A 24,849-nucleotide genomic window follows, 5' to 3' on the forward strand; every position below is an offset into this window, starting at 1 on the left:
CAAAGAAAAGGTGGCCCCAAGTCTCGTCCTGCAGCGACAATCTGTCACAGCTGCTGCCCAGCTTCTCTTGCACAGATGTAAACATCAGTTTGCAAGGACACCCAGGGCACTGCTCTAAGCCAGGAGCCGTAAAGGCAGACGCACCCCTCGGCCGCTCCTTGCAACTGTCCAGCAAGTAGGGGTTATTATCACTGCTTCCATTTACAGACAAAGCAGGAAGGCTCGGAGCGATTCCAGACAAGCTATTTGGCCTTACCTTTTTCACAACAGTTGTACAGAGCTGAGGCTACCCCACCCCAGGCACCCCGACTACAGAGCCCAGGCCTGAACAGGGGGCCACAACACATAGCACTGCGTCCAGCCGCCTTGGTCCACATGAGTCCACAGGCTCATGCCAGCACCTGCAGACGTCCGTCATGGTAAACGGCCCCACCCGTGGGTGGGCACTGTGGCACAGAGTGCCACGCCACTGCTTGTGACAGTAGCATCCCATAGAGGAGCACAGGGTCGAGTCCTGGCTGCTCTGCTTCTGATCCAGCTTCTTGTTAATGTACCAGGGAAGCCAGGAGAAGGTGGCCCAAGTATTTGGGATCCTACCATCTACGTAGGAGACCCAGATGGCGTTCCAGGCTCCTGGTTTCAGCCTGGCCACTTGGCGGAGTGAACCAGAGGATGGAATATCTCTGTATGTGTAAGTCTGTAACTCTTTCAAAATAAAAAATATTTTTAAAGTGGCCCTGTAACACTCAGCTGAATGTATCCAGCTAGGAGAGGGCCCTGTTGACATCACAGGGCGCATAGTGCAGGCACAGTGACGCAGCGGAGGAGAGAGGGGCCCCAGCATCGCTCCTTGGTGGCGGCCCTGGCACTCACCTCGGGGGCGTGGTAGGAAATGCACTGGAAGATCCAGTCCATGGCGGGCGAGTACAAGGGGAGGTAGCACGGCAGCTCCACTCCCTGGATCACCAGCTGATTCTGCACCGTGTCGCCATGAATCTACAGGAGACCAGAGAAGCACTTAGGGACGGCGTGGGCAGGTGTGCAACAAACAAAACTCACGCAACTCGCAGGCTTGCAAGCACTGGGATGGACCCAACCAGCCTGCGGCCTCAGTCACTTTCCTCAAACTAGAAAAACACACAGCAAGTTCCCCGTGCCGCCGAGCCGCGTGCACAGGTAACCTGGTAGAAACACAGCCAGGAGCAGAGGGCGACTGGTGCCGGCTCCCGCTCGCACACTGACCCAGCACGCCTAACCAGACGACAGCACGCCGAGGGTGATTCTCTGGGGTTCGCACCTCCAGAGAGCTGGGAGGCTGCGACCCGCGACCTGGCTGGCCACCAGCGGGCTCTTACCTGTTTGAATGTGAGCAGGAAGTCGAAAAAGTTCTTGTTGAGGTTTTCCTTGAGGTGCGGTGCCACTTCCATTCCCACCTGCGGCCAAGCAGAAAGAGGTTACCTTGGCAACGGGAAAAAAAAAAAAAACCCTCATGTCAGGCATGATACCCTTTTGAGAAGTTGGATGGAGAACTCATCAACAGGGCACTAAGGAGGACACACTCTTTCTCCCCGTTTACTACATTCTCTTCCTCTCGCAAGATGGTAAGAACACCCTGGGGGCTTGAGGACTTCCAAGACAAAGCAAAAAGGGTTTGAGGGTCCGGAGGCGAGGCCACGTTGAGTCGCTGGATTGCAAAAAGCCACTCGGATTCACTCTGTCCTAGGCAGTCATGCAAGCGGACGCGGGTTTGAACAGGTTGTGCGCAGTTCGATATGGGACCAGGATGAGGTCTAACAACGCTAGGATAGGCTAGCTCCCAAGTTCACGGGGCAGAAACAGACCGTGACGTTTCTAGCTGCAGGAGAGCACTGGCGCTAGGTGGGAAAGTACAAGAATGGGCTGCAGAGGGGCCCTGCACCCCTGACCAGACGTCGGGGCATTCCTGAAGCCCAGCTCGGCGGCAGCTCGGCCAGGGACGCTGTTTCTTCCGGGGATGGATTTCTCCCCACTCACTTCCTCCTTGATGATTAATGACTTTTTCTTAACATGGCTGTGAACGACCCCCTTGAGAATCATGTGAAAACCAAGAGTGCCAGATTCCAGGAGGAGCGTGGCCTCTGGTGCGTCCCGTTTGAGGGCCTGGGTTCACCTCCTGGCTCCACTTCCAACTCCAGCTTCCTGTTAACGTGCCCCCGGAGAGGCGGCAGGCGATGGCTCAAGCACTTGGGTCTCTGCCACCCACGTGGGTGACCCGGATTGGGCTCTGGGCCTGTGGCTTCAGACAGGCCCAGCCCTGGCTGGTGCAGGTATTTGGGAAGTGAACCAGGGAATGGAAAATCTCTCAAGTCAGTTAAAAACAAATGCGTTAACTCCGAGAGCAGCTCTATGGCTGCTGGGGATGGGAAGGGTGTTGGCAAGGACAAGCACCCAGATTTAAAAAAAAAAAAAAAAAAGGGATTAACAACAAGCGCTGGGTCTATTGTCTTCCCTTTCATTTCATCAGGTCGTGGAAGAGGCGATAATTAGCCGTTGGGTGACAGCGAAGGCAAGTCGGGTGGACAGGCATTCTGGGGGTGAGCTGAAGGGGCCATGACGCAGGCGAGGAGCTAATCACACTTTCCTTTAATAAACAGCTTCGGCTCCCCCACGCCCGACCCACTCACTGCCTCTGTTGCTTGTTTATCTCCCATCACGCCAGCTGAGCAGCCCGGCAACCTGCTGGGGTCTGAAAGATCCTACCCCAGCAGCGAGGGCAACAGTGCGAGATCCCCCACCCCTGCCTGTGCCCGCCCGGCCTCCGTTGCCCAGACCTCTGTTGGGGTGAACTGATTTGTCTGGGGGGAACTCAACCCTCCTACACAGTGGGGAACATTTCTTCTGCCCCGGTGCCATTTGGATTTTGATGACATTATCTGTAGGCCACACAGACTGCAGGATTTTTGGGGAGAGAGCAGATGCTGCCCACCCCTGCATCATAAGATGGAACTACCCCATCCTGGGTTGCAAGGGTGAGCACACGATCCAAGCCATTACTCAAGCCCAGTCCGTATGCCTATTCATCCCACAGTCACGGTGATTGGCCTAGGGATAGATGAATGATGCAAGGTAGGCCACTGAGACTGGGGATGGACTGGGGAAGAGGAGTTCTCTCTCCACCACGGTTCTGACGCTGACGGGATAGAGCTGGGAGTCACTGTGGACAGAGCCAGCCACACGGCAAAGTCAACCCCAAGGACGGTGGATTGTTGACAGCACTCTTGGAGGCCCTGGATCCAGCCGTGCCTGCAGTTCTGGCACACAAGCCCGGAAGTGCCCTGTGTGCTTCCGGTCGGATGAACCAGGCTTCTGCCGCTTCTGTTGAGAGTGCTACGCACAGGCCACGTCTTGTTCCGGCCCAAGGCTTTCAGTAACCACCCAGTGGAGAAGCGCATTCCGATGTCCACTGTCCCGCAGGGCATTTGCATTCAAAGGCTGTGAGAAGTGACACACGGGAGCTTCCGTCCACTCACGTCCCTAACTGCAAACGCTAAAGCCCAACAGGCTTAGGGAGAGTGAGTGTCCTCCCTTTTTCTGGTTTCTCTTTAATAACCAGAAATCATCTTCACTAAGGCACCAAGTGACCTTGTCCGATGCATTACTCTCCTATTCAACAGAGGTCAAGGTGAGATCAAAGAATCGCCTTGACTGCGCAGGGTGAGTGCCAGTGCGCCCACAGGATCCGGCAGGCTGCGACGCGCACAGGAGGCCCTCGGCAGACCCTCACCTGAGAGCATCTGGACTTTAGAACACTCAGGAGATGAAGCTTCCGGAAATATACCTGAATTTCCCGGATGAGAAGCCCACCCCATGCCGTGGCACAGCAGGTAAAGCTGCCACCTGCAGTGCCGGCATCCCATACGGGCGCCTCTTCGAGTCTCAGTTGTTCCACTTCCCATCCAGCTCTCTGCTACAGCCTGGGAAAGCAGAAGGCCCAAGTCCTTGGGCCCCTGCACCTACTTGGGAGACCCGGAAGAAGCTCCTGGCTCCCGACTTCAGATCTGCCCAGCTCCAGCCATTGTGGCCATCTGGGGAGTGAGCCAGTGGATGGAAGACCTCCCCTCTCTCTGCCTCTCTGTAACTCGGCCTTTCAAAGAAATAAATAAATGTTAAAAAAAAAAAAAAAAAGGCTGACACCATGGCTCACTAAGCTAATCTTCTGCCTGCGGCGCCAGCATACCGGGTTCTAGTCCTGGCTGCTCCTCTTCCAGTCCAGTTCTCTGCTGTGGCCCGGGAAGGCAGTGGAGGATGGCCCAAGTCCTTGGGCCCTGCACCCACATGGGAGACCAGGAGAAGCTCCTGGCTCCTGGCTTCAGATCAGCGCGGTGCACCGGCCGCAGCGACTATTGGGGGGTGAACCAACAGAAAAGGAGGACCTTTCTCTCTGTCTCTTTCTCACTGCCCACTCTGCCTGTCAAAAAAAAAAAAAAAAGCCCACCCCATGCTTCGGGTAGGGGGAAGCACACAGCATGAGGCCTGCTACAGGGGTGGGAGGAGCAGGTGCCCGTAGAGGGAAGAGTGCTCCTCTCACAATCAGCGACAAGGAACAGACCTAGAAACCTCTGCCTTCAGCATGGGTGTGTATTACTCACTCCCAGGGGGTGGCTGGGTGCTCTGAGACACTGCAGGCCCTCAGGGCTTCTGTCACCTGCTGGATGTCACAGGGAGGAGGGAAATCAAAGGTTGGCTGCCCCAGATTCTTGAATTGCTAACCCGCGGTTTTAACTGCTCCTGGGGGAGGCTCCAACTGTAACTTAGGACAACCCCCTGCAGTACGCATGGCATGATGGGACAGAGGAAAGGCCCCGTGCGGGCGGAGGCGTCACAATCACCCATTCCGTGGCTTCTGTTTTTCATCAACAAAAAACCTGGGATAGCTGCAGCTTGAAGTTTCAAGGTACTTCTCAGGAGACAGAGGCCATGGGTGCCCCCGGACCCACCCCAGCAGGGCCTGCAGCCCTCCGGGGCCGGGTCCTAGGAACCCTGGGGTCTGCCGTCACACGCAGCACTGCTCCCTGCCCTGCTGAGGGCCCTTGCCAACTCGCTGTGAGCGAGGATACATCACAAATAAAGCCATCCAGCTCAAGACAAAGGGAACACGATGTTTCAAGTCAGGGCCAAGCACGCCGAAGTCCGACAGGCCCCGGGAGTCTGCTTCCCAGCCAAGAACCAGGAAACAATTAACTCGGGGAACCAGTTCACATCTAAGGAGATGACCTCAAACATCCCCCTAATTAGAGCTCCGGTAGCTTGGTCTACTTGGAAACTAATTTTTTAGGAGGAACTCTGCAGCTCTATTTTCCGTGCACGAGCCAGGTTCTAAAATTAGCAGCTCATGAAATGTTGCTTTCAGGGGCTGGTGGGGTGCTGGGGCAGGAGGAGCTCAATGTAGGGGCTGAAGGGGGTGGCACGCAGCCACCGGGGCGCACACAGCCTACCCGGCAGAGGTAGGCACGGGCGTACACTGACACCAGCGGGTCCCCGATGCCTCGGATCATGTAGGTCAGCCGCGGCAGGCACTCGGAGATCCCCCTGGAGAGACACGGAGGGCGGTGTCACACACATGCAATCAAGACAGAGCCCAACTCCCTGAACCTGGGGCTGGGGGGAAACTACCAAGGTCAGAGCTTCGGAGCACCCGGGGGCGTCTAACAGCACTGCCCTCTGATAGGTTCTTGCGCTCAAAGAGTTCTTATGTCTGTGTCCCACGCGCAGGGCTGGAGGCCACGTTCACCTCACTCATTTGTAACATTGTTTTGTCCCCAGTTCCTTTTCAACAACTGGAAGCCCGGATCTTGTCTTTGCACTTCTGTGGCATGGATCTACCCCGTGACCCATCCCCTCCTAACGGCACGGCACACGTCTACCTCAATTCTGGTTCCTCTCTCCTGCCACGGGGAACTTCCCTCTGCCCAAGGCACTGCCCCCGCCGGCCAGACAAAGCAGCTGGTTCCTCAGCACCCGTGTTCCCCTCAAGACAATCCCAGGCACCCCTGGGTCCCCGCCAGCACCTTCGGGATACATTCTATCCAATCAGGAGTTATCTGCGATATGGCACCTGCTCTGGACTTGGCACCTGGTCTTCTACACCCTTAGTTCCCCATGAATGCTGGCTGCTGTTATGTCACCATGGGGCGTGTGCATGCGTGTGCATGTGTGTGTGTGCGCGTGCACACGCTTGCATGCCTGGATTTTTAGACATTTGGTGGGTCTAGGTGTTAGAGAAGAGCCTTACGTCTTAGACAGGAACTTGTTACACTTCAGGATAGATGCTTCCACATAACTGCAAAAACACCCCATTAAGGAAGACATCTTCCAGGTCACCGACTCCCTACAGGAGTCAGAGAGCAGAACCAGGAGGGTCTTGGGAGGGGAGGGAGGCCCCTGGGGCCCTCCACAGTGCAGGGAGAGAGGGAGGGAGGGAGGGGCTTGTGGTTTCCACAGATGGAATTCAAGGTTTTCTGTGAACTTGAGTTTTGGAAAATGTTACATTGTTGGCTGTGCGCTGAAATGTAATCTGAGATGGAAGCCTCCCCGATCAAGGCTTTCTGGGGGTGCAGATGGATAGCGCGAGGGGGAGAAGGAACTTGACACAGCTAAGATATATAATTTGTGCACGCAAGTCACATTCTCTGGTCTCCCATGCTGGCGTTCGAAGAAGACCTTGCGCTTTCCATCTTCAGGGAGCAGAGAGAACACAGGAGGACGCAGCGTTTAGACTGAGAGAAGGACTGTGTGGCCGCTCCTCAAGGTGGCAGAGGCGGACACGTGGCATTGTATTCCAAGCGGCAAACCAAAAGCCACCTGCACAGATCGGGAGCGCGAGTGAGGGCTCCCACGGCGTGGCTTGCGCTGGGTTTTCGGGCCAGCAGCCGTCACGGGACCCAGCTTTCTGTAGGAATTTCAGGGGCATCCCAGCACATGGCTTCGATGAACAATGTGGTACTTTCTGCCTATCCGGAAAATCCTGGGATACATACACACGCGTGTGCACGCGCACACACACACACACACACACAAAGGATACAATCGCGGAATGAGCTCTCTGATGGACGCAATCTTGAAAAACCAATTCAGGCACGTTTCTTTGGCTGTGTCGTTCACATTCTCTGGACAAAAGTGATCTGCAAGATCAACACAAGGGTCGTTGAGTCCCCTGCAGCGCGGGCTCCTGCACGGTACCACTGCGGGACAGAGGAGGGGGAGGGCACTCAGACCCTCCGCGCCCTTTCTCCAGCGTCCTCCTCCCTGGGAAACATGGTGACAGTCACAGATCTCACACACACACACACACACACACGTGGCGACAGCCGCAGATCACACACACACACACATGCACACACACAGCGACAGCCGCAGACCACACACACATACACACACACACGCCGACAACTGCACACCACACACACATACTCACACACATACCCCAATGCGCATGTGTGCGTGCACTAAGCGCTGTTCAGATTCCTGATGTTAGCTCACCTCATCCCCACAATGGCCCTCTGAAGATGTAACGTTATTAATCTCTCCCCACCCCTCATTTTTGCTTATTTTATTTGAAAGGCAGGGAGATACAGAGCTATTACATCTGCTGCTTTATTCCCTAAGTGCCTGCAGCAGCTGGAGCTACGCCAGGCTGCAGCCAGGAGCCGGGAATTCCACCCAGGTCTCCCCTGTGCATGCCAAGGACCCAACCACCTGAGTCCTCACCACTTCCCTCTCAGAGCGCGCATTAGCGGGAAGCTGGAACGAAGGGTGGAGCTGAGACTTGAACCAAGGACTCCAATATGGCTGCCACCCACATGGGAGACTTGGATGAAGCTCCTGGCTCTGGCCTGGCTCAGCCCCGCCCATTGTTGCCATTTGGGGAGTGAACCAGCAGACGAAAGATCTCACTGCTTTTCAATTAAATAAATAAAACTTTTAAAACAGTGCAACTTCTAGGAAATATCTTTAAGGGGAAAAGCGTGCCCTCCTTCACTCCTTTCTGCCTGCCAACTGGAATGTGGGTGTGATTGCTGGGACCTCTGCAGCCACACTGAAGCACAAAAGTGACCAGACACCAATCAGGACCCTGGCACCAAGGGCTTGCTGCCCCAACACTCCTGACCCTTGTTAGTGTTAGTTTTAGCTTCCTAGCACCCAGGCACCATGCCTATATACTTTGGAAAGAAACAATGAAAATGTCTCACAGTTCTGGATTTGACACATACCTTAACAAGGAATGAAAGAAAATATGGGAAAATTAAGGAAACAAAAAACAAAAGAAAATATCAACTTAACACCACAAAGGGCTGAACCCTCACATGAAAATGATTTCAGCAAACACTGGTGGCCCATAGCACCCCACTGTCTCAGGATTTCATCAAAAAGGCAGAAGTCACTATAACAAATAACTTAGCTTGTGGGCTCTCAGCATTTTTTACCCCTGATTCTGCCACATGGTGGTCCGTGACTGACGTGATCCCAACTCCTAAGGAATCGGCACAAGAGAGAAACCTCCGGGCACTTCCGTCACAGAGAACACTCACTGACACACCTGCAGGTTTTCTGAAGCTGCAGCCTCCAGTATTTATCTATTTTGGGTGCCTGGCACACTTTGGGAACTGTTGGCTCACCATTTCCAACAGGACAGAAGTAACCAGTGTCCCCTTCCTGGCCTGAACTCGCACACATTCAGTAACCTGCTTTTCAGTTTCAAGAAACTCAGTTGGGAAAAGATATGGGTTATTCTTAAATTCATTTGTTAATCTTGTCTCCTGGGACAGGGAGGGGCACAGGGTTAATTTCCCTTCGTATGAATGAATTATATGGGTTGAAATCCAAAAGCAAAAGTAGGTCCCTGACGTCATCTATAAAATCTCTCGCTCTACAGCATGGGGCACTGGAGCTCACAGAGGCAGAACAGTGATCTGGGAACCGTGCTCCAGGCAAGTCGCCCTGCACACACACACTGACTGCAAGCTACACGACAATCTTTATACACTAAGACAATGTCTCTATGCTTAGCTCCAGCTCGAAGGAGAACTTGGGAACAGAGCAGGACTTTAACATCTCACGTCAAACTCAGTATCACATTCCTGCCTTTTACTTGCTCAATACAAATGCCTTAAGGGCCAACTGAGGGGCCAGCACTGTGGCATAGTGGGTGAAGCCACTGCCTGCAGTGCCGGCATCCCATTTGGGTGCTGGTTTTAGTCCCAGCTGCTCCACTTCCAATCCAGCTCTCTGCTACAGCCTGGGAAAGCAGAAGATGGCCCAAGCCCTTGGGCCCCTGCACCTGCGTGGGAGACCTGGAAGAAGCTCCTGGCTCTGGATCGGCACAGCTCCAGCCATTGTAGCCATCTGGGGAGTGAAACAGCAGATGGAAAATCTCTCTCTGCCTCTGCCTCTCTGTAACTCTGCCTTTCAAATAAGTAAAATAAATCTGAAAAGGGAAGGGGAGGGGAGGGCGGGGCAGGGGAGGGGAGGGAGGGAGAAAGAAAGAAAGAAAAAGACAGAAACAGAGAAAAAAAGAAAGAAAAGCCTTCTAACTGGGATTTCTGCGGGGCAGCTGTGACGTTACCTGGCAGGACGCTGCGGTTATCCACGCACATGGAGAAGATGCGCTCGTACACGAGCTTCCCTGGGGGAAAAGGACAGGCGGTGTCAGCATCACGCTCCCCAGGAGCAAACACTAAATAAACACTCGTTAATTAGGGACAAGGCGCTGTGTGGACCCAGTTATGCTCTAACTTGCGATGGGATGCTGCCCCCTAGTGGGACACAACTGTAGGTCACATTTCCTTTTGTTTCTTGTTTTAAATGAAAGGGACATGAACGCCCTGTGAGAGCAGGAACGGGACCACTGTAGAATCTTAGCTGCAACCAGGGGCCAGAGGATCCTGATACATCTATCCCCATTGGCTCGGCGGAGAACGGGCCAAACCCTATTCCAGACCAGAGGCCAAAACGGGTAGCCCACAGGCTGGATCCAGCCCGAGACCGGTTTTGTTTGGCCTACACCATCACGGCTCACCAAGTGTTACCATATTTTTGGAACTCGTTACCAACAGCAAACACTGGGAGGATTCACACAGAACACTGGATTTCCTTCTTCATGTCAGATGTGCGAGAACGTACCCGTAGCCCTACAGGCTAACAGCAGTTGAGGGGGAGGGGTAGAAGCTGCCCTGCGAAACAGCATGGACACTACCCGGCTTGCCACAGTCTCCACTGCCCCCTTCTGCCTCATCGCCAGCCTCACTCGCTCATTACGCACCTTGCCTGGCGCCTAGGGACCCTGGAACTTAGGCTGCCAGTAGAAGGCCAAGCTCCACCGTAACAGAGTTTATCGCCAGCACTGCCCAGTGGCCGGCACATAATAGGCGCTCACTCATCACTGAATGAACACATCGGAGGTTCTGTGGGTCACAGGTCAGCGTCGCAACTACTCAGCTTCTGCTCTGTGCACGTGTTTTGGAGAGCGGTCCTACTACACAGGGGTAGAAGTAACAGCTCCTCCTCCGTCTCTGAAGCCTCCTCAGTGCCTTCAACGTCAAAGTACCTCCCTCTGCTCCCGTTGTCCCCTCTTCTTCCCCTCGGCAAGCCCGTCATCCGAGCAGTAAAGAACACCACACACTGCTCACCAGCGGAAAAAGAATCAGAAAAGCTACGCGGGTCGCGTCTGGTCAAACACGGGGGCAAACGGCGTGGCCAGGAGGTGGCAGTGCTGAGACGGTGAGGGAAGCCGGCCCAGCAAGTGGCCCTGCCAAGGCGCCTCCCTCCATGGGAGCCACCCCATCGCTACCACTGAGAGGCACGCGTTGGAGCGATGAAGAGGAACACGGATTCTGAGCCACACTCAGGGGACAGTCCCTCCCTTGGGCAGCCGCCTCAGAGCCTCAGGGCTGAAACTGCCCTGGTTCTGGGCTCCCCAGAGACAGCCACGCCTCCCCCACCCACCCACCCAGGGCTTCTCACACCTGGCTGCACGTGCACAGCACCTGCGGGCTCCGTGTCTGTCCTCGGAGGCTCTGAAATGAGCAGTCAGGGCGCGACTGGACCCCTGGGTGACTGCGAAGCATGGCCAGGCAGGAGCAGTGTGGCTCGGAACCAGGGGTTCCATTTAGAAGCTCCAAGAAGCCTCAGAGAATAGGCCCCGGTACCCACACTCTCAGCCTCTTTCCTCCCGACAGTGTTGTTACCTGGGGCCACACCTGGTGCAGATAGTGAACGTGAACATGAATTCCGGTTTTCCCTCCTTTCCTACACACAACACTCCCCAGCTGCCCTGCCTCTTGACTTCTCCCCTTAATCACACACCCTGGAGACCCTTCCCAAAGACCACTGCGCGGCCTCACCCTTAGAGACCACAAAGCCGCTTCGCCCTTCCCACAATGTACCCCCGACGGCTGGCCACTGGTGTGGCTTCCTGTCTTTGGTCTTTGGCTGCTACAGATGGAATGACTTCCCTCGGGTGGCATTGGTGTTTGTAACTCTGATGGAGTAGGGAACTTCCAGTGCGAGCAGTGCACCAGACAACAGCAGGTGCCTCGCAAGCACAGACAGTGCAGAGCTCCGGCTCTGGGCTTCCCGTGCTGGTGACCTTGGCAAGCTTTTAGACTCCTCGCCTCTAACACAGGGGTGGGCACAGACCCAGCCTCCCGGTGCTGCTGGGCACACGACATCACGCCCATAAGGCATCTAGAGGAGCCGAGCCCAATGACAGCATTTGTGGAGGGCTGGCCTCCCGACTCCCAGCCCAGCCATCTCCTGGCACCTCCGCACTGTCTCGTGGCTTGCACCAGTAGGGGCTAGTAGAGTGGCTGCCCAAAGCTTTTGCAAGGCGCAGGCGCTGGCTGGCTCTGGCCAGGTCGGCAGCCCGGGAGCTCAGGGGTGCTGTGCTGGTTCATGCCAAAGGAGCCTGCAGGATGCCAAGACCCAAGCGGTGCATGGCCCCACACCCATTCATCCTGGCAGCTCCTTGCCACGCCCACCCAGGGCCCCGCCCCCTCTCCTCTCATTCAAAGTGCTGCAGCTGCCTCCAGCCCTGCCCCAGTCTAGTGTGGCTCTACAGCCAGAGGGAGCCTGTTAACACCGGAAGCAGACCCTGGCCCTCTGCTCCACTTCCTCACGCCTTCCCGGTCAAAGCCAACTCCTGCCCGTGGTCCACGAGGCCCCGCGTGTCAGCCCCAGCCCCTCTCCTGCTCACCCCACTCCTCGCCTGCGAGGTATGCTCCCACCCCAGGGTCTCTGCACGGCTGTTCTGTGGCCTCACCTGCCGCCCCAGAGCCGGGTGGCTCATGTCTCACCTCCTCCCAGTAACTGCTCCTGGCTTCTCAGCAGGGCCTTCTCTGAGCGCCCCACCCCCAACCAGCTCGGTACCCGTATCTCGCGCACAATCAGGCCGGCTCGGGTGTTTGGTGAATTCTGTCTTTGGCCGGAGCAGAAGCCATGCCTCCTCTCGGCTCCAATACCTCCGCCACCTCTCCGGGTCATCAGAACCCCACCGCCTGCCTTTGGGCTGGGACAGCTCCTCCCCCAAGTCCGCATCTCCCCCTGCTGGCAACGGCACCACCTCGCTTCTTTTGGGGTAACACAGATGTGCATCTCATCCCCCCCGGACCCAGCTGGCTCAGGCACTGCCATGGAAGCCAGGCCTGGCCAATGAGATGGGATCCCGGGGTGACTGCAATGTTTGGGGCAAGCAGCTCCACCCTTGCCCCAGGAGCACCAGCAGAATAAGCTGACAGAGCTGGGACAGCTTGTGAAGCTGGACAGTGAAACCAGCCGGGGGGAAAGGACTGGGAAAACACAAGGTCCTGATGACGTTCCGGCTCCTGGATCCAGCCGTACCTGCAGGCAGACACCATCTGTGTCGGGCCCTCTCCTGCTGCGCGTTCTCACTATTACACTCGGGCTCCAGGACAGCACCCGGATGTGGAACTGAAAGGATCTCTCTGGTCAACATTTTGTTTTCAGACACATCAGCTCTCGGTGGGTTACAGACAGGACCTGCCCGGCTGGGAGCCCGCGATCACCTCTTTGCTAAGACAGTCGCTATCCCTGCTCTGGTGTCCTGCGTCCAGCTGTAGGCCAGCAACCCTATTTCCTGCCCCTGTGAGGCCCCTCGCTGCTCCTAGGGGGCCGCCGGGTCTGGATGAAGTGCTAACAGCCGGGTGTTCTGGCCTGACCAACCACTGCCCAGAGCACAGAAGCGTCATGCTCCTCAGAGCTGCTCTGGTCACTCCGGACCTTTCCACCGGTCCCAGAGCGCTCACTCGGCCTGGGGCGCCAGGTGCAGGGCACGGGACTGTGCAGCCACCCTGACACAGACCTCAGCGAGGCTTCAACCAGTGCCCGGGCAGGAGGAGCGATGGCCAGGACGAAGGTGTCCGCCGTGAAGACACAGGACGGACACACTGGGGAGACGTGCAGGAGGGGGAGCTGCAGAATGACGTGATGGGACACAGGCACACAGGGGAGCACACGCCGACATCCCGCGTGGGCGGCCGGGAGCGCGGTGGTGCCGCTCCCAGCGGGGCGAGGAGGGGCTGGGAGGAGCAGCCAAGATCAGTTCTGAACCAAGGTGACAGTGCGGGAGCAGGCCTGGCTCGGACAGGCCCTGGGCGCCCCACTTTGCCGCCTACCCAGGAGCAGAGGGAAGATCATTTAGGGATCTTTGCTAAACAGCACCTGTAGGAACATACCCAGCTCGGCTTCCCTCCTAACTCACCCAAGTACCCTACACCGTGGCAGAACGCGCTTTAGAGCGACACGAGCGCCCCGTTCCCGAGATGTTCAGAGGAGCGTGACTGGCACTCACCGAAGGTGTCCAGTATGTCGGTGATGAGCACGAACTTGCTGGGGTAGAACTGAATCACGCTCGTGTCCGAAAGAAGCTTCGAGCACTAGAAAGGCACAAAGGAACAGAAAATTCGTTCAGCGGGGCGGGGGGCAGCCGTGGTCGGGACGCCCCAGGCCCGGCAAAGTATCGGTTTCTTTCTTTTGCTTAAGTAGCTTATTTGAAAGGCAGGGAGAGAGAGGTTTTCCACCTCTGGTCTACCCACCAGATGCCCACATAGCCAGGCCCGGGCCAGGCAGGAGCCAGGAGCCCAAACTCCACCAGGGCCTCGCACCTGGACAGCCACCCCTGCTGCCTCCCATGGTGCACACTCAGGAGGAAGCTCGATCGGAATCCGAGCCAGGACCTGAACCCAGGCCCTGACACAGGATGCAGGCGTCCCAGGAGGCGGCTTAGCCCCTGTGCCTGCGCCTGCCCCCGAAAGACGATTCCGATGAGGCACTCGGCAGGTGCCTGACCTGATGTTAGGCATCGGGGAGATGATAAAACCACTGTGCTTCCGACAAAGGGACGCAGATTCTGCTCACAACGGAGCCTCCCCAGGAAGGCTCTGGAAAGCCTTGCTCTGGGGAAGCCAAAGGCCCGAGGCAGTCTCATCCCGGATGCTGCCCACGTCCTGGACTCACAGTCACCAGAACGAGTGAACAACGTCTCCCCGTCAGTCTTCTCGGGTGGCCCAGGGTTTGTCCTAGCCTGCCTCTGGGTTATTTCTATGCGATCTGGCTTCTTAAATGTGCTTTTCTACGCAATGGCCCTGGAAGAAGCCTCACCCCCACCAAGGCTTTTTTTTATTATTATTATTTCAAAAGCAGAGAGACAGCCGTGTTCCATCTGCTGGTTCATTTCCCAAAGACCCCCAACAGTCAGACTGGGCTGGGCCAAAGCTAGGAGACCGGAAATCAATCTGGGTCTCCCACGTGGGTGGCAGGGACCCAAGAACCTCAGGCGTCACCTGCTGCCTCCCAGGATGCCATGAGCAGGACGCTGGATGGGGGAAGAGCTGGGCGCTCTGATATGGGTGCAGGTGTCCCAAGGGGCAACGTAACCACTGCCTCACTAGGCCCCCACGTCTTCTTAACTGCCATGGGTCATCTATACCATTCCTCAAGTTCCTTCTGATGGGAAACAGGCTTCAAAGGGAACAGGGTTCTCTGGACTCCGATCCTCATCGCTGCGAGCATCCTGGCTTTCTTGGAACTGCTTGGTCCCAACGCTCTGGCTCATGCCAAGGGCCACTGGTGCATTGCAGACCCTACGCAGAGACCGTAGCCATGCCACGAGGCCCCACTCAGCCCTGAGTAAGCCACCTCTCATCAGCACAAATGAAAAAGCTCTTTCTACTTGGGAGAACCAAACGCCCCGAACTCCTTACAAACTCAAAAGTCAGCACGCAGAATTAAATAGCTCGGCTGTATTGGATCATTCCCACGGCTGACCCTCATGTGACAACAAGTCACTTTGGAAACTGTGAAGTCACCAGGACTCCTTTATGGGGCATTTTCCAGCCCGCAGAGCAGGGTTAGCGCATTCTCCCCGTCGGACACGTGTTTGCAGTTTGCCGCTGTGACCCAGTATCCAGTTGTGGGGTCACCAGGTTCTTCCTGTGTGTGTCGGGGGGGAACTGCTTCCTGATGCCTCGCTTAGGGATTCTCCACGTGCCCTCTAGGAGAGCTCCAATGTCAACAACTGCCCCCAGGAGATGTCAGGGCTGCGGGAGAAAGCCAAACAGCTCCGAGTCCCAGGGACTGGGGCCAGCAGCCAGCCTGAGGTTCCTCCCCGGGGCCTGGCTTGTGGGGGCCCCCACAGAGAAGACAGAGGTGAGCGAGAGAATTCAAACTGAAGACTTCAGCTCAAACATAGCCGGGCCCTCCCAAGCCTCTGTGTACCGACTTCCTCCAAGCGGGTCTCACAGAACACACATGCTATAAAGGATAATAAGAACTAGCATTTTTAAAATCTAAAGTTAAAACTAATAATCTTACAAATTGACATTACCATTTAAATCACTATTTTGATATTGTCACAATTTGTAGAGCTTTAATGCCATTTCCTGATCTTATCTGATAAGAACGGGGTTCCCCAAGATGGGGCCAGTGTCCTGGCACAGTGGGTTAAGCTGCCACCTGCAACATGGCATCTTATATGGGCGCCAGTTCAAGTCCCGGCTGCTTCACTTCCAATCCATCTTCCTGCGGATGAGCCTGGGAAGGCAGCGGTTATGGCTCAAGTCTGTGGGCCCCTGCACCCACGCTGGAGACCTGGATGGAGTTTCGGGCTCCTGGATTCAGCATGGCCCAGCCCTGGCCATGGCAGGCATTTGGTGTGAATTGAAGATCTCTGTCTCTTCCTCTCTCCAATGTTCTGCTCTTCAAATCAACCAATCTTTAAAAAATAAAGTTGTGTGTCACCAACATCAATTCCCTGCTCGGGATCTCTGGTTGCGGTACCAGGGATTCAGCATCTTTCCCAAGAGGCCACACACTCAAGCTAACACTGGGTCTGTCCCTCCACGGTCAGCAGCACACTCGGAATGGAATTAGCATCCGATCAGCCACTGCTCTCAACTTCAAAATCACGAGGGGGAACCTCAAACTAACGGGGCCTGGAGTCCACCCCTCGAGACTCATGGGAATGACCTGGGGTACAGCCTGGATCCAGGGAGACCTGGAGGCTCACGCATGCTGCTCATGTGTAGCTGAGGTTGAGAATCACTGTCGCCACACTTGCTCTCTGCCACGAACGCTGCCGGGAAAGTCCTGGAAGGCTGCTTGCCATTTGTTCCCAATCAGCGATATTCTAGAAGGACACCAGCAGTCTCTAAAATGAAGGTTTTTAAGAAATATTTCAATGATGGGACTTATAGTGGGATAAGCCTCCACCTGTGGCGCCAGCATCCCATGTGGGCGCCAGTTCGAGACCTGGCTGCTCCTCTTCCAATCCAGCTCCCTGCTAATGGCCTGGGAAAGCAGTGGAAGGTGGTCCAAGTGCTTGGGCCCCTGCACCCATGTAGGAGACCAGGAAGAAGCTCCTGACTTTGGATCAGCCCAGCCCCAGTCGTTTTGGCCATTTGGGGAGTGAACCAGCAGATCAAAGACATCTCTCTCTCTCTCTCTCTGCCTCTCAAATAAATAAATAAAAATTTCAATGATGATAACAAACAGGTAAATTCAATGATGGCTAATGGCTGAGTAGAAAGGAAGGAAGGTGGAATGAAGAATAAGGCGATTATATCCAGGATATGTGAAAAAGATCCTAACAGTAAGAAAAATACCATCCATGTCCAAGAATGGACAAGAGAAAGGAGCAAAAGGCATTTTACGTTGAAAGACCCACAGTGCCCTAACAGCATGTGATAAGACACTCCGTGGTTAGCAACCCAGGAGCTGCGGATTCAAACCACAGGAAGTCAACGTCCCATCACCTCCTACATCAGGACACCTACATGGCAAGTCTGTTCCTACCAGACTCACCTCGTCCCCCTGCTCTGGCTAGCGCTGGCCCTGCAGCTCTGGGAAACAGCCCAGCACGCCTGGACAGCGGGAGAGGCACAGAGCCCGGGGCTGGGCCACCCACTGAAGGTGCCTGCCCTCACCCTGAGCGCCAGCTCCTCTGGGCGCCAGCACATATTTCAAGGAAAGCAAAGACACAGATGCCCACCCAGAAGGGCCGTGTGGTTGGTTTTTTGGTTTTGTTTGGTAATTGACAAGCGGATCCTGAAATTCAGACAGAAATGCCAAGAAATCACAACAGCCAAAACCATTCTGCGTAACAACAAAGTTAGAAGACTTTCAGTGGGGCTGGCGCTGTGGCACAGTAGGTTAATCCTCTGCCTGCGGCGCCAGCATCCCATATGGGTGCAGGTTCACGACCCAGCTGCTCAACTTCTGACCCAGGTCTCTGCTATGCCTTGGGAAAGCAGTGGAAGATGGCCCAAGCACTTAGGCCCCTGTATTCACACAGGAGGCCCAGAAGAAGCTCCTGGCTTCAGATCAGCCCAGCTCTGGCTGTTGGGAAGAGAACCAGCAGATAGAAGACCTTTCTCTCTCCCTCTCACTGTCTGTAACTCTACCTCTCAAATAAATGAATCTTTAAAAAAAAAAAAAAAAAAGCAGCGGCTTACACAGTATCTAAAACTTACTATACTGCTACAGAAACCAAGACAGCCGGGGCTACCATCAGACAGGCTCAGCGGTAAGAGTGATGCCGTGGACTAACACTGAGTCCAGAAGGAACCCTCCCATTTATAGAGACCCTCCTACCACACAGACCCTCCTACCATAGAGACCCTCCTACCATAGAGACCCTCTTACCATAGAGACCCTCCTACCATAGAGACCCTCCTACCATAGAGACCCTCCTACCACACAGACCCTCCTACCACACAGACCCTCCTACCACAGAGACCCTCCTACCACACAGACCCTCCTACCACACAGACCCTCCTACCATAGAGACCCTCCTACCATAGAGACCCTCCTACCATAGAGACCCTCCTACCATAGAGACCCTCACCTCCTATCATCAGACCTTCTATCATAGAGACATCATACATAGCCTTATCTCCTACCAAACAGACCTTACCGCCTAGCACACACAAACTTTCATTCAAAATGGACTGTAGATGTAACTGTAAGTGCTAACACCATAAAATTTCTAGAAGACAGGAAAAAAATATCCTCATGACCTGAGAAAGGCAGAGTTCTTAGATACGAGGAATTCATTTCTAGAGTTAACAGCAAAAATCCAAACAATCTGATTTTAAAATGGACAAACAACCCAAATAGGTATTTCTCAACAAAGGATAGACAAGCAGTCAACAAGAACATTAACAAGTCATCAGGGAACTGCCAACCAAAACCTCGGAGGGAGACCATCTCACTTCCTACTCCGGGTAGAACGACTGTAATCGCAGCGGGTCCAGGCGCCACTGCGGGTGTTCGCGTCCTATCTGTATCCGAGCGCTGGTTCAGCGCCAGCTTCCTGCTTCCCATCTCGCCTCCTGCCGGTGCACCTGGGAAGGCAGAGAACGACGGCCCAAGGGCCTGGGCCCCTGCCACCCACATGAGAGCCGCGTGGAGTTCCAGGCTCCGGGCTTCAGCCTGGCCCCACGCTGGCACTTGTCGCAGGCACTGGGGGAGTGAAGCGGCAGGTGGAGGATGTCTCTCTGCACCTCCCCCTCTCTCTGTCACTCTGCCTCTCAAATGATGTAGACAAATCTCATTTAAAAAACAGAAAGATGAACAACAGTGCTGGCAGGGATGTAGAGGAGGAGGCACTCTCCAACACTGGTGGTGAGAATGTGAATGTTCACAGCCAGTGTGGGAACAGTAGGGAGGTTCTTCCAAAAATAAAAAATAAGCAACCAAGAAAGAGAGGCAGGTGCCTGGCAGAGGTGAAGAAGCCGGCTCAGACCCCCGCAGCCCACATCAGGGCGCCTGCCTACTCTGTTCCACTTTCCTGCTAGTGCACACGGTGGGAGACCGTGGCTGATAACCCAGGAACGTGGCTCCCAGCCACCTACGTGGGTTTCAGGCTCCTGGCTTTAACCTGGCCCAGCCCCAGCTTTTGCAGGCTTTTGGGGAGAGAACCAGTGGATGGAAGATCCGTCTCTCTGCCTTTCAGATAAATAAGAGATAAAAATTTTAGAGGTTTTTTTTTTTAAAAAAAAAAGCAAGAAATGGAACTAGCACCTGATCTAGCACGCCCCCTACTGGGAACACGTCCAAAAGCCACTCAATCACGCAATAACGAAGGCAGGCGGTAAACCTAGGCACCGCTGGCATGTAAAGGGACAAAGAAAACAGGGCAAACATCAATCCGCCATAACTGAGCCCAGCCCTGCCGTCTGCAGGGACACGGATGCAACCAGAGGACGCTGTGTTCCAGGAACCAAGTCAGGCCCAGACGGACCCACCCCGGGCTGCTCTCCCACGCACAAGCGAAGGCTGACCCCAAAGCAGCAGGGGCTGGAAGGGCAGCGAGCGGAGTGCGGTGGGGAGGGGCAGGGGGAGGAGGGTGATGGGCTCAGGTGCCGGTGCACCAGAGGAGGAACGGCAGATGCTCGGGGCACAGGAGGGCGCCGTGGCTGCCCAAAGGACACTGGACTAACGGGCGACAACGTCAAATGTCCCCAGCACAATGAAATGACACCCGTCTCAGGTGACAGGCCTGTCAAATCATTACCACACGGCACACACGTGTATTCAAATGCTACACTGTACCCCTATGAATGTGTACAGAAGACAAGACAGGCCTCAAACATAATCCCAAACGCCTGAGCTAAGACGAGAAAACTCCTAAGTGGGTCCACCACAATGTTATGCTTCGGCACTTACAAAGACACCACTATGGGCTGGCGCCGCGGCTCACTAGGCTAATCCTCCGCCTGAGGCACTGGCACCCCGGGTTCTAGTCCCATTTGGGGGGCCAGTTCTGTCCCGGTTGCTCCTCTTCCTGTCCAGCTCTCTGCTGTGGCCCAGGAGGGCAGTGGAGGATGGCCCAGGTGCTTGGGCCCTGTGCCCGCATGGAAGACCAGGAGGAAGCACCTGGCTCCTGGCTTTGGATTGGCGCAGTGCGCCGGCCAAAACACGCCGGCCGTAGCGGCCATTTGGGGGATGAATCAACGGAAGGAAGACCTTTCTCTCTTGTCTCTCACTGTCTAACTCTGCCTGTAAAAAAAAAAAAAAAAAAAAAAAAAAAGACACCACTAAGACGATGAAGCGACAAACCACAGACCAAGAGGAGATCAAGAACTTGTTTCCAGAACATATAGAGAGGGCCCAGAGTTGTGGCGTAATGGGTTAAGCCACCACTTGGGCCGTGGGCATCCCATATGAGCACTGGTTCGAGTCCCGTCTGTGCACTTCTGATCCAGCTCCCTGCTAACGCACTTGGGAAAGCAGAGGAAGATGGCCCAAGTGCGGCCATTTAGGGGGTGAACCAGCAGATGGAAGAGTCTCTAACTCCACCTTTCAATTAAAATCAATCTTTTTCTTTCCTTTTCTTGAGAATGTATAAAGAGGGGTGAGCACTAGGCACAGCTCTGAGAAGCCACCACGGCAAACCAGGCGGCAGTCGCCCGTGGAGAGACGCTGCCGTCGGAAGCCCGGTGCAGGAGCACGGGCCGGGTCAGAGGCTCTCACCGCACCGCTCGGCCATCGGCCCCGGCACACTCCTCCCGAGTGCCGACTCTGCAAGCCAGACACTGCCGAAACAGAAGCGCGTGGTTTTGCAACACCGAAACCATCACCTGTGCCACACGAGCCGGCATCAGCAGAGACTGCCCGTGTCCTGTGTGAACACGCCCAGACCCTCCGCACAGCCCCTGCAAGGACAGAGGTCACGCAACAGAGGTCACGGCCCCAGGACATCGGACGAGAACGGCCACTGGCCCCTTGAATGGCAGTCCTGAGGTCCTCTGTGGACTCCGCTCTGACAGTGAGCACGCACGCGGGAGCGGCTCCCATCATGGGTGCTTCTGCGCATGCTCAGCCGGGGCCCAGGACCAGCTGCTTCCCCTGCAGGACTCGCTCGCTGGGGCAGCGCATCCCAACCAAGCGGATGCAATGGCAGTGCCTCTCCTGCCGACGCAATTGTGCTTCCTTGTCACTTCATTCATGCGCTATCGGCCTTAAAAATACATACCCTGGGGGCACTTCCAGTCGGCCTGATGGGCTTGTGGCGTGGGCATTTGGAAGCTTTTTTGGGTACAACGTGGCTAGAAGCTTTTTGTCTTTTGAAGTTGGCCTTTTTTCCCTTCAAACCCAGTGTAACTCCTCAAGTTTTTCGGGAGAACTAAAATAAAGTATTTTCTGTTGTGGGAAAAAAAATACACATGGTGCGAACCCACAACCATGAGATCCAAAGACGCAGGGCCGGCACTGTGGCGCAGTGGACTGTTGCCACCTGCAGCGCCAGCCACCCAGTCGGTGCCAGTTCAAGTCCCAGCTGCTGTGTTTCTCATCTAGCTCCCTGCTAACGGCCTGGGAAGGCAGTGGTGGATGGCCCAGGTACGTGGGCCCCTGCCCCCACAGGGGAAACCTGGAAGAAGCTCCTGGCTGCTGGCTCCTGGCTTCAGCCTGGCCCAGCCCCCGCCATTGCAGCCTTTTGGGGGAATGAACCAGCAGATGGAAGATCTGTCTCTCCTCTAACTCTGACTTTCAAATAAGGAAGTTTTAAAAAAACTAAACAAAAAAACCAATGATTTTAGGCCAATCCAGTCAACAAAACTGCTCAGTCCGCATGTGCACAAACTATCAATGTGTCACAGCTGTACCACAGCTGGCACACCACATCGCATCCTCGGAGCTATCCTAATCCCATAATCTAGGATGAAGAGTGCTTCCTGGACTTGTGCAGTGCAGAGCCTGTGCAGCTGCACACGGTGGTTCCTGGGATTACCCACCTGATAAAAATCCATTCTTAATAACGGCCCTTCAGAGGAAATATATGAAAATGGAAATGAAAAAACGAGGCTAAGGCCTTGCAGACCAGCCTCCGAAACCCCGAGCACCCTCAGGGAAGTTTCGCCCAGGAGACCGCGGGGGCGAGCGCGGGAGCGAGGCCTGACCTGGATGACGATCTTCAGAGCCTTCACTTTCTGGTCGGAGGCCCAGGCATCCTTCAGCGACTGGTTGAGCTCCTCGATGCGGTTCACGTAATCCTGCTGGGTCAAGTTCAGCAGCTCCTTCTGGGATCCCTGGGGGCGGAAGCGCAAGGTGTAGGCACAGAAGCAGACCCCCACTCGGTCACCACCCCTGCACACACCCCGAGTGCTAAGGGAACACCAGTCTCTGGTTTTTGCCAGTGTCCAACCCGGGACTGACAGCTCTGTCCTGCACTCAGAGAGCCTGAGCTTGGCCACGGGGGCCCGGCAGGCCCAAGTCAACCGTCTGACACGCCGCAGAAAAGAAAGCCATGCCCATCACCAATGTGTACCAGCTGGGGACCACGCCCAGGGAAACAAGGGTTTCGAAGGCAAAGCCACAGAGGCAGACAGAGAAACAGAGAGCTTCCATCCATTGGTTGACTCCCCAAATGGCCACAGTGGCAGGAGCTGGCCCAGGCCGGAGCCAGGAGCTTCATCAGGGTCTCCCATGTGGGTGGCAGGGCCCCAGGCACTCAGGACATCTTCTGCTTTCCCAGGTGCATTAGTAGGGAGCTGAATCAGAAGCAGAGCCAGGACTTGAACCTGTGCTGATGTGGGATGCCAGTGCCACGGGCAGTAGCTTAACCTGCTGTGCCACAATGCTGGCTTCAACACCCGAATGTAAGAGAGAGTCAAGTAGGGAAAAGGTTCATCTCGGAACGAAAGACAAACAGAAACACGGCAGACTGCAGACTGACAGGCTCAGAAAAGGCTTCCTGGAGGAAGTGGTACGTGAGACCAACTCAGTGGAGGCCAGGGACAGGGAGGCCCTGGGGACAAGGGTGCTCAGGACAGGGGCCAAGCACAGAGACCGGGCACAGCCACGGCGCACAGCAAGTGCTCCTTCACGCTCAGCTGTCCTCAGGAGCTGTCCCCATGGCTCGCAAGAGGGAGGTTGGCTACCGCCCATGAGACTGGGGACCAAACTGCACGGCCACGCGCGACTTCCCAAAACCAACAGGAAGGAGTCTTCATGGAGGAAATAAGGGTGAGCGCATAGGGTGGGCACTGTGGTGCACCAGGGTAGGCTGCTGCCTGTGACCCCAGCATCCCATATCAGAGTGCTGGCTCCTGTCCTAGCAACACCGCTTCTGATCCAGCTCCCTGCTAATGCGCCTGGGAAAGCAGAAGATGACCCAAGTGCTTGGGCCCCTGCCACCCACACGGGAGACCCATAGGAAGCTCCTGGAATCGCTTGGCTGCCACGGCCACCATCTGAGGACCCATGGGGCCAGCACTGTAGTGTAGTAGGCTAAGCCTCTGTCTGCGGTGCCAGCAACCTATATGGTGCTGGTTTGTGTTCTGGCTGCTCCACTTCTGGTCCAGCTCCCTGCTGATGTGCCTGGGAAGGCAGTGGAAAACAAACCAAATGCTTGGGCCCCTGCACCTGCATGCGAAACCAGGATGAAGCTCCTGGCTTCAGAATGGCCCAGCTCTGGCCATTGCAGCCATTTGGAGAGTGAACTAGCAGATGAAAGACCTCTCTCTGTCTCTAACTCTCTCTGCCTCTCAAATAAATAAATAAATCTTTAAAAAGAAGAAAAAAAAAAAACCTAGGAGGCCCCTGCACCAAGGGGCAAGACACAGGACCGGGCAATGCAATCCCCATGAAGCCTGTGGTAGCTTTCAAAGCAGCCTCACCGGATCCACACAACTGCTCCTTATCCCTCCTTTACAGATTAAGTTATCGGCACTGCAGAGAGGTGACTGCCAAGGTCACTCTGCCAGGAAGCCGTCTGCAGACTGAGGGTAACAACACGCCCACAACGGACACGTGCCCAGCACTGAGCACCCACGTACGGCAACTCACCCACTCGCTGCTGCAGCCCTCGGGTAAGGAAACTGAGGCACAGGAGCAGTTAAACACCTGCTCCAAAACTGCAGAATTACCAAAGCTGGGATGCACGTCCAGGCAGGCTGGCCCGAGACCACCCTCTCACCCAGCATGCCATGCGGCCTCTCCTCCCCCCCATCCAGCACCAGGCGGGTCAGGACAGGACTGTGGGCATCTGAACAGCGCATGCCCCGGCCCAGGGCAAGAAGGTGGGGTCTGTGGCTGCCTGGTGAAATCTTTCAAAGAGAAGCCAGAAAGCTGCATTTGTCTGTTAACTTTCTAAGTCTTTAGAAGTCGGCAAATGGTGCCCATTTTTTCCAAAGCGCACACAGGCCAATTAAAAGGTTCCTGCGGGCCATAGGCAGCCCGCACGGTGGCCAGATGGAGTACCACCTTTGTATTACACGAGCTGCCACCCAGCGAGGTGGCTCCAGCTGTCATGAGACACTGTCCCCAGGCAACCAGGGTTTGCTGAGGCATCAGAGT

The 24,849-nt window shown here is 55.4% G+C and overlaps 1 protein-coding gene across 2 annotated transcripts in view; it reads right to left on the reverse strand.

The window, feature by feature from the left end:
- Nucleotides 1-24,849, reverse strand: part of VPS35L (VPS35 endosomal protein sorting factor like) — a 102,230-nt gene that overhangs the window by 66,311 nt on the left and 11,070 nt on the right. For both annotated transcript variants that reach the window (XM_062179780.1, XM_062179781.1), the window contains exons 7-14: nt 22,452-22,580; nt 13,844-13,928; nt 9,602-9,661; nt 7,064-7,160; nt 6,272-6,319; nt 5,475-5,568; nt 1,356-1,433; nt 874-996 (exon numbers count right to left, since the gene is read on the reverse strand). In XM_062179780.1, the coding sequence (XP_062035764.1) occupies nt 874-996; nt 1,356-1,433; nt 5,475-5,568; nt 6,272-6,319; nt 7,064-7,160; nt 9,602-9,661; nt 13,844-13,928; nt 22,452-22,580 (714 nt within the window). The remainder of the gene's footprint in view (nt 1-873; nt 997-1,355; nt 1,434-5,474; nt 5,569-6,271; nt 6,320-7,063; nt 7,161-9,601; nt 9,662-13,843; nt 13,929-22,451; nt 22,581-24,849) is intronic.

This window comes from Lepus europaeus, chromosome 21 (genome assembly GCF_033115175.1).
Source record: "Lepus europaeus isolate LE1 chromosome 21, mLepTim1.pri, whole genome shotgun sequence".
In the NCBI taxonomy this organism is placed as follows: Eukaryota; Metazoa; Chordata; class Mammalia; order Lagomorpha; family Leporidae; genus Lepus; species Lepus europaeus.